Source organism: Macaca nemestrina, chromosome 18 (genome assembly GCF_043159975.1).
Source record: "Macaca nemestrina isolate mMacNem1 chromosome 18, mMacNem.hap1, whole genome shotgun sequence".
NCBI classification, from domain to species: Eukaryota; Metazoa; Chordata; class Mammalia; order Primates; family Cercopithecidae; genus Macaca; species Macaca nemestrina.
This window is the reverse complement of record NC_092142.1, coordinates 74,050,251-74,059,593: the sequence shown is the minus strand read 5'-3', so window position 1 is coordinate 74,059,593 and position 9,343 is coordinate 74,050,251. Positions and strand designations below refer to the sequence as shown.

The window sequence follows — 9,343 nt, the reverse complement described above, 5'->3', positions numbered from 1 at the left end:
TATTATTATTTTAAGACAAGGCCTTGCTCTGTTGCCTAGGCTGGATCTCAGCTCACTGTAGCCTTGACCTCCCAGGCTCAAGTTATCCTCCTACTTCAGCCTCTTGAGTAGCTGGAACTATGCTACCATGCCCAGCTAATGTGGTTTTTTAAATTTTTTTGTAGAGACGGAGTCTCACTATGTTGCCCAGGCTGGTCTTGGACTCCTTAGCTTAAGTGATCCTCCCACCTTGGCGTCCCAAAGTGCCAAGATTCCAGGCATGAGTCACTGCGCCCAGCCATGCTGAACTGTTTCCATAGCAGCTTCACCATTTTACATTCCCAGCAACAATGTAGGAGGGTTCTAGTTTTTCCACATCTACCACTTGTTGTTTCCTGTTTTTTAAATGGTAGCTATCAGCCTGGTGTGGTGGCTTATGACTGTAATCCCAGCACTTTGGGAGGCCAAGGCGAGTGGATCACTTGAGGTCAGGAGTTCAAGACCAGCCTGGCCAACATGGCAAAACTCCATCTCTACTGAAAATACAAAAATTAGCCGGGTATAGTGGTGCATGCCTATAATCTCAGCTACTTGGGAGACTGAGGCAGGAGAATCACTTGAACCCAGGAGGCAGAGGTTGCAGTGAGCTGAGCTCACACCCCTGCACTCCAGCCTGGGCGACAGAGCGAGACTCTGTCTCAAAAAAAAAAAAAAAGAAAGAAAGAAAAAAAAAGCAACATGGTTGATGTGAACTTGGTTTCTTTTGAAATTTTGTCTTTAGTGTATAAATTTAGTTTTGCTTTATAGTTCTGTTCTCCAGCAGCGGTGGAAGTGGGGAGGGGATATTCTTATTTTTTTTGGGACGGAGTCTCGCTCTGTCGCCCAGGCTGGAGTGCAGTGGTGTGAGCTCGGCTCACTGCAAGCTCCGCCTCCCGGGTTCGCGCCATTTTCCTGCCTCAGCCTCCCAAGTAGCTGGGACAACAGGCGCCCACCACCACGCCTGGCTAATTTTTTGTATTTTTAGTAGTTCAAGGGTTAGCCAGGATGGTCTCTATCTCCTGACCTTGTGATCCGACCGCCTCAGCCTCCCAAAGTGCTGGGATTACAGGCGTGAGCCAACCGCGCCAGGCTGGGGAGGGGATATTCTAAATCCAAGGTGATGCGGCCCACTGACCACAGAGCCCAAGGCCTTCAGTGGAAATGCCATCCTCCCACTGCATCTTCCTTTCAGACCCCCATTGTCCGGAACTACAGTGCAGCCCGTCCTGTTCAGCCTTGCCCCAGGTGACTGTGGTGGTCACTACGTTACATGCTAATCTGTGTCATGTGTGTGTGTCACGAGCGTCTCAGGCCCGTAAGGGCAGGGATGCTGTGGGCTCTGTCCCCTGAATACCTGCCCACAGGGTGCCGAGGATCCCTTGGCCTCTGCTTCCTGCCCAGAGTCACCGACCTGTCACCCACATCTGTCTTTCCTCCTTGTTTTGTGACAACGAAAAGTTTTTCTGCTTCCTCAAAAAAGTTTATTTTCAGACAGGCGCAGTGGCTCACGCCTGTAATGTTAGCACTTTGGGAGGCCAAGGCCATAGGATCACCTGAGGCCAGGAGTTCGAGATGAGCCTGGTCAATGTGGTGAAACCCTGTCTCTACTAAAAATACAACAATTGGCCGGGCGCAGTGGCTCACGCCTGTAATCCCAGCACTTTGAGAGGCCGAGGAGGGTGGATCACCCGAGGCCAGGAGTTTGGGACCAGCCTGGACAACATGGTGAAATCCTGTCTCTACGAAAAATACAAAAATTAGCCGCGTGTGGTGCTACGCCTGTAATCCCAGCTACTCAAGAGGCTGAGGTGGGAGAAAAGCTTGAACCTGGGAGGCAGAGGCTGCAGTAAGCCAAGATTGCACCACTGCACTCCAGCCTAGGCAGCAGAGTGAGACCCCATCTCAAAAAAAAAAAAAAAAAAAACATTAGCTGGGCGCGGTGGCAGGTACCTGTAATCCCAGCTACTTGGAAGGCTGAGGCAGGGAATCACTTGAACCCAGGAAGCGGAGGCTGCAGTGAGCCGAAATTGCGCCGCTGCACTCTGGCCTGGGTGAGAGTGAGACTCCATCTTAAAAAAAAAGTTTTCTGTGTCATTTTATGGTGTGGAATCAAAGTTCCATTTTGTAAGAAACTGAAACTTTGAAATGATTAGTTCCTTATGAGTCATTGAAGAAAGAGTGAATCCTGTCGGGTGCTGCGGCAGAGGGGGACACGTGTCAGTGGCTTTGCCCACCTGTTAGGGCCACCAAGCCGTGTCACCCAGACCCTCGCCACACTCAGAAATGACTTGGCTTCACTGGTGACGTGCGGTGACACTGGAGAATCCACAGTGCCCTGAGCCCTTTGCTTCTAGGACAGTGTTAGGTGGAAACACCGTCCACTGAGAACCGGAGTTCCCGGAGGTCTGGCTCCGTGACAGCGGCTGGGCCTCCATGAGCCTGGGGTGGGACTGCCTCCACTTCCCCGCTGGGAACAGAAGAGCCTGGTGCTGGCTCCTGGCAGGGTTACTGCAGCTCACAGCTGGCTCTGTGGGGTCATGTCCCCAAGGCTGCCGGGTGATGTCAGGGCAGCTGCCCATTTCCCAGGGGCTGGGGTTGTCCGGCAGAGAACCCGGCCGGGCTCTGCCTCCGCTTATCGCCCAAGGTCCCTGGGTAACAGGGAGGGTGGGCTCAGGCCTCCCTGGCTGGGCGGGGCTGGGGGTCCCCCAGGGAGGTAGAAAGGGCCCCGCAGCTGGCAGGCCCCACACCTTCTGAGGCAGCGGCATGGCTTTCCCCTGGCTCCTCTCCTGCTTCGCCCTGGTGGGGGCCGCCTTTGGTGAGTGCTGGGGTCCAAGGGGCCTGTCCTGAGGGAGCCCGGAGCCTGGCCGACAGGGGGATCTGAGTCCCCTGCTCTGCCCCCGGGGCCTCATCCCCAGCACAGGTAACCTGAGGGCTCAGAGAAGAGGGTCCTTCTGGGGCTTTCTGAGCCCACACAACCTGCTCCAGGAGTGGGAAGGACCATGCTGGCCTCTGCCATGGTCTGAGGCTCCAGAAGTGGCTGGGGTGGGGGTGCCGTGCGTAGGATAAGGTGTGGCCCCAGGAGACCTCCCAAGGCCTCCCTTGGGGTTTTTATTTATTGTGCCGGGTACTTGCCAAGCATTTTCTTTTTCTTTCTTTCTTTTTTTTGTTGTTGTTGAGACGGAGTTTCACTCTTACTGCCCAGGCTGGAGTGCAGTGGTGTGATATCCACTCAGGGCAACCTCCGCCTCCCGGGTTCAAACGATCTTCCGGCCTCAGCCTCCTGAGTAGCTGGGATTACAGGCGCCCACCACCATGCCCGGCTGATTTTTATTTATTTATTTTTTTTTTTATTTTTTTGAGACGGAGTCTTGCTCTGCCGCCCAGGCTGGAGTGCAGTGGCCGGATCTCAGCTCACTGCAGGCTCCGCCTCCCGGGTTCACGCAATTCTCCTGCCTCAGCCTCCCCAGTAGCTGGGACTACAGGCGCCCGCCACCTCGCCCGGCTAGTTTTTTTTTTGTATTTTTTAGTAGAGACGGGGTTTCACCGTGTCAGCCAGGATGGTCTCGATCTCCTGACCTCGTGATCCGCCCGCCTCAGCCTCCCAAAGTGCTGGGATTACAGGCTTGAGCCACCGCGCCCGGCCTGATTTTTATATTTTTTATAGAGATGGGGTTTCACCATGTTGGCCAGGCTGGTCTCAAACTCTTGGCCTCAGGTGATACCCCCGCCTTGGCCTCCCAAAGTGCTGGGATTACAGGCGTGACCTACTGTGCCCGGCCGTATTTTCTGTTTTTTAAAAGAGAAATAGTAAAATATAGAAAAGAATATGACATCCTTATATCTACGGTCAGAATTCAGAAAATCTTTTTGCAGATTTGCTTCAGATATTTCTGTCCAAAACAGATTCTGCTCAGGTTTCCTTTTTCTCCCTGCTTTCCTGTCTGGAATGGGAGCTTTATTCTGAACTTGCTGTAAATCATTGCAATGTGGGCTTATACAAATTTCCTACATATTTATGCATCTATACATGAGGTTTCAAAAAGTTTTACATCAATGAAACGGTATTCTATCCTGTTTGTTTGTTTTTGAGACAGGATCTCACTCTGTCACCCAGGCTGGCGTGCAGTGGTGTGAGTCTGTAGCCTCAAACTCCAGGGCTCAAGTGATCCTAAGTTTAAAAACTTTTTTTTTTTTTGTAGAAATGGAGGTTTTTGGTTTTTTTTTTTCCTTTTTTTGAGAGTTTCCCTCTTGTCACCCAGGCTGGAGTGCAGTGGCGTGATCTTGGCTCACTACAACTTTTGCCTCCCGGGTTCAAGCGATTCTCCTGCCTCAGTCTATTGAGTAGCTGGGATTACAGGAATGTGTAACCACACCCAGCTAATTTTTCTACTTTTAATAGAGACAGGGTTTCATCATATTGGTCAGGCTGGTCTTGAACTCCTAACCTCCGGTGATCCACCTGCCTCAGCCTCCCAAAGTGATGGGATTACAGGCGTGAGCCACTGCACCCGGCCTGGGGTCTTATTATGTTGTCCAGGCTGGTCTTGAAATCCTGGGCTCAAGTGATCCACTCACCTTGACCTCCCAGAGTGCTGATACAGGCGTGAGCCACCATGTCTGGCTGATGTAACTAATACTCCATTCTACCTCCATTCTACAACAATGTGCTTTTTCCCCACTCAAATCTTCTCGTTTCCTGCGTGTTGACATGGAGTTCCAGCTCATTCACCAGAATTTTTTTTATTTTTTTTTATTTTTATTTTTTATTTTTTTTGAGACAGAGTCTCACTCTGTCACCCAGGCTGGAGTGCAGTGGCCGGATCTCAGCTCACTGCAAGCTCCGCCTCCCGGGTTCACGCCATTCTCCTGCCTCAGCCTCCCAAGTAGCTGGGACTACAGGCGCCCGCCACCTCGCCCGGCTAGTTTTTTTTTGTATTTTTTAGTAGAGACGGGGTTTCACCGTGTTAGCCAGGATGGTCTCGATCTCCTGACCTCGTGATCCACCCGTCTCGGCCTCCCGAAGTGCTGGGATTACAGGCTTGAGCCACCGCGCCCGGCCCACCTGAATTTTTATAATGCGTGCTCTGTTTTGTGAGTATGCCACCATCTATTTCTCTTATTTATTTTTGAGATGGAGTTTTACTCTTGTCGCCCAGGCGGGAGTGCAGTGGCACGATCTCAGTTCACTACAACCTACACCTCCAAGGTTCAAGCATTTCTCCTGCCTCAGCCTCCTGAGTAACTGGGACTACACACACATACCACCATGCCCAGCTAATTTTTGTATTTTTAGTTGAAACGAGGGTTTTACCATGTTGGCCAGGCTGGTCTCGAACTCCTGACCTTGTGATCCACCCGCCCTGGCCTCCCAACATGCTCTTTCTCATTTTTTTGCTATTACCAGTTGTTTTTGATGCTCTCAAACGTCAGGGAGGCGCCTTGCCTGCTTGTATTCCTGTGGGCAGGAGAGGCAGGCGCTGCCCTGTAGCAGCCGAATATGACCCCAGAAGGGGCCGGCTGGTGTGAGGGACTGGGTCTGCTCAAATGTAAAACCCAATTGTGAGGCCTGCGCACAGGAGCCGAGAATCTGGTCCTGAGATAGCAGAGGTGTGGTGCGCATATGTGGCACACCTGACTATTCTCATTGTTCTGTTTGTTTTCTGCTTCTGTCTGTGCCATTTGATGGTGTGGAATTAAAGTCCAGCTGTGTTTTGACTTTTTTTGAGATGGAGTTTGGCTCTGTCACCCAGGCTGGAGTGCAGTGGCGCGGTCTCAGCTCAGTGCAACCTCCACCCCCTAGGTTCAAGCGATTCTCCTGCCTCAGCCTCCCAAGTAGCTGGGACTACAGGCGTCTGCCACCATGCCTGGCTAAGTTTTGTATTTTTAGTAGAGATGGGGTTTCACCATGTTGGCCAGACTGGTCTTGAACTCCTAACCTCAGGTGATGCACCCCCTTTGGCCTCCCAAAGTGTTAGGATTACAGGCGTGAGCCCCTATGCCGGCCAAAGTCCAGTTTTATTAAATAATTAAGAAACCAAGACTGGATATAGGGGCTCATGCCTGTAATCCCAGCACCTTGGGAGACCAAGGCAATAGGATTGCTTCAGCCCAGGAATTTGAGGTTGCAGTGGGCCATGATCGTGGCACTGCACTCCAGCCAGGGTGACACAGCAAGACCCTATCTGAAAAAAAAAAAAAGAAAAGAAAAGAAACCAAAACTTTACACAATGTTTCCTGAAATTGTGGAGTTCAGCCTCCCAGGGTCCACAGTACCATTTCACTCTCCTGTCTGCAAATTGTCAGCGCCCCAGGTTCCCAGCGGACTTGGGGTTATCAGATTTTCTTCCCACTTGCCCTCTCCCCGCCAGTCTAACAGAGGCGTGTCAGCGGTGGAGCTCACGTGGTTCTGCTGCCCGTTTTATAGCTGAGGACACCAAGGCCTGAGTGCTGCCCTGCCTGGTCTAGGGTCACACAGCAAGGAAAGGGTGGCCTCGAGGCTGAGCCCAGGCAGTCTTACAGCCCGGCCTGTTTTCTGCTTCTTCAGGCAGGACAGGCCCCAGGTAGGCGTAGACATGACCCTCTGCATCCTGGAAGGATGACTGGAGCCAGCAGGCCAAGAGTTAGGGACATTTGAGCCTAGAGACTGGGGGACCAGGGAGGCAGAGGCGGCATGTGCCAGGGAGGTACTGAGCTGGCCTCAGTGGACTGGGGTAGAACCGAGAGTCCTGCACGCAGGCAGGTGAGGCCCAGGTTGGTTTGGGGCCTCAGCCCTTCTTTACCCCACTCCCGTCCCCAGGCTGCGGGGTCCCCGCCATCCCCCCCGTGCTCAGTGGCCTGACCAGGATCGTCAATGGGGAGGACGCCGTCCCTGGCTCCTGGCCCTGGCAGGTGTCCCTGCAGGTGAGGGGGCTTCTGCAAGGCAGTGGGCACCCTGGGTGGGGGCCAGGCTGGGGGTGCCGCCAGGTGGGAGTTGCTGACCCTCCCCATCTTCCTGCCAGGACAAAACCGGCTTCCACTTCTGCGGAGGTTCCCTCATCAGCGAGGACTGGGTGGTCACCGCCGCCCACTGCGGGGTCAGGTGAGGACCGGGCAGCCTCGGGCTCTGCTTCCAGCCCAGCTGGGTGGGAGGGGAGCAGGGCATGTTCTCTCACCCACAACGCTCTGCCCAGGACCTCTGACGTGGTCGTGGCCGGGGAGTTTGACCAGGGCTCTGATGAGGAGAACATCCAGGTCCTGAAGATCGCCAAGGTACCCAGGCCCCGTGCAGCAGAGGGCAGGGGCAGCGGGCACGGGGGGAGATCCCTCGGCTGCTTCAGGGACAGGTGCCCAGGGGGGCCGGGTTGGCCTCGCGGTTACCATTCTGGCCCTGGGGATGGACTGCTCCTTAATGGGCACCAGGGAAGGAGTCTGTGTCCTCGAAGCCTGCAGGTCCTGCCTCCTCCCAGGGCCTCACTCCGGCACTCTGGCCCCCACCCCCAGGTCTTCAAGAACCCCAGCTTCAGCATTTTCACCGTGCGCAATGACATCACCCTGCTGAAGCTGGCCACACCCGCCGTCTTCTCCCAGACGGTGTCCGCCGTGTGCCTGCCCAGCGCCGACGATGACTTCCCCACGGGGACAGTGTGCGTCACCACAGGCTGGGGCAAGACCAAGTACAACGGTGAGGGGCCGCGGGGCTGCCTCTGGGGTCGGGGCTGCCTGGCTGTGGAGTGCCCCCGTGACTGTTTGGCTCTAAATTCCAACACCCTCCTAACTTTCCGTTCTTTATTGATAATCCTCTGAATTTAAAATCCCCCCAGTGCAAATAAAATCCAGGTCAGATCATGAGGAGCCTGCACAGGGCTTCTGAGCAGTGCCCAACCGGGTGAGCCCTGCCCTGGCTGACCTGCCTGAAGTCACAGTGTGGGGCTCTCACCCGGGCAGGGCCGAGGCCCCCTTTGTCCCACAGGCGCTTCCGAGGCTCCAGGGGCCGTACCCAACATCGTGGTGATGGTGCAGGGGAGGGCAGGTGTGACGGCCCTGGGTCTCTCCCTCCTAAGTGGGCTGGGTGAGCCCAGGGGCCCTGACCTTCCTCCTGTCCTGCAGCCAACAAGATCCCTGACAAGCTGCAGCAGGCGGCCCTGCCCCTCCTGTCCAATGTCCAATGCAAGAAGTTCTGGGGCAGCAAGATCACCGACGAGATGATCTGTGCCGGGGCCAGCGGTGTCTCCTCCTGCAAGGTGAGGCTGGCCCTGCCCAGGCCCTGGCCAGGCGAGCGGGGTGCAGGGCAGGCCTGGGCTTTCCACCCCTCTCTGCCCTCATCTGCTAACCCCACTGCTTCCTGGGGCCCAATGAGGGCCAGGACTTAGGGTCACAGCCGCCCGTGAGGGTTCCTCCAGGCCATGTGGGTGAGGCTGTCCCTGGGGATTTCCTTGCAGCCCTCTGACCTGGAGGTTTGGAGAGATGGATGGTGCCCCGGGTTAGGGGGAAGCCAGCCGCCCCAGCTCCCTCCAGGAGTGCATGGCAGAGAAGGGACTGCCACGTGAACCCATATCTCAGGACCCAGGCACCCCTATGCCCATGCTTGCCATTTCTCTGCTCTCCTCCCTAGACTCCACCAGCTCAGGGTCCCCTAGGCCCTGGAACCCCTTTCAGGCCGGAGATACTTCCTCTCTCCTTCCTGCAGGGTGACTCTGGAGGCCCTCTGGTCTGCCAGAAAGACGGAGCCTGGACCCTGGCGGGCATCGTGTCCTGGGGCAGCCGCACATGCTCTACCACCACGCCCGCCGTGTACGCCCGTGTCACCAAGCTCATACCCTGGGTGCAGAAGATCCTGGTCGCTAACTGAGCCCGCAGCTCCTGCCACCTCTGCCCCAAGAGTTGCCATTAAATGCATCTGTTTAGAAGCACTGACTGCACTGCCCGTCTCTCTGTGTGGCCCGGGGAGATGGGGTTGAAGTTGTCCTTGTCACCCACAAAGGGGCGGCACTACTGTTGCCTTTCCAGGCTGCAGTTCATCTTGGCAATCCAGCCTTCTCAGGAAGCTGAGGTCTTCATATCTCCTCCCTGCTCACGGCTCCACCCCGGGTTTAGAATTGAGGCCCTACCTGCTGAAGGTAGGTTGACCCATGGGGCTTTCTGGAAGGTAGCAGTCCTTGGCCAGGCTCTGCAAGCCATAGCCCCCTGGGGTTGTCACTGGGACCAATGCTGACACACACTCCAGGTGCCTTTCTCTGCCTTTAGTGCCCCATGTCCAGTGCCCAGGAATGTGCATGCAAGCACCACCTCTCCCCCGTCAGACCCCAGCCCCTCAAACCTTCTGCATCCAGTGCTGGGAGCTGGTGCC

General features: G+C 55.3%; 1 protein-coding gene across 1 annotated transcript; it reads left to right on the top strand.

Moving 5' to 3' along the window:
* Positions 1-2,781: 2,781 nt before the first annotated feature.
* LOC105491274 (chymotrypsinogen B2) lies at positions 2,782-8,903 on the top strand. The gene is made up of 7 exons (XM_011757505.3): positions 2,782-2,833; positions 6,815-6,918; positions 7,017-7,096; positions 7,188-7,266; positions 7,498-7,678; positions 8,104-8,237; positions 8,684-8,903. Exons 1-7 carry the CDS (start codon positions 2,782-2,784, stop codon positions 8,843-8,845), a joined length of 792 nt encoding a protein of 263 aa, XP_011755807.2. The 3' UTR covers positions 8,846-8,903.
* The last annotated feature ends 440 nt before the right edge of the window (positions 8,904-9,343 follow it).

What these genes read in the sequence shown, in the direction of transcription:
- LOC105491274 (XM_011757505.3), top strand. Translation starts at nt 2,782, where the DNA reads ATGGCTTTCCCCTGGCTCCTCTCCTGCTTCGCCCTGGTGGGGGCCGCC. An exon ending in GCCGCCCACTGCGGGGTCAG is followed by an intron (nt 7,097 to 7,187) that starts GTGAGGACCGGG and finishes CGCTCTGCCCAG; the next exon opens with GACCTCTGACGTGGTCGTGG. An exon ending in GCGGTGTCTCCTCCTGCAAG is followed by an intron (nt 8,238 to 8,683) that starts GTGAGGCTGGCC and finishes TCCTTCCTGCAG; the next exon opens with GGTGACTCTGGAGGCCCTCT.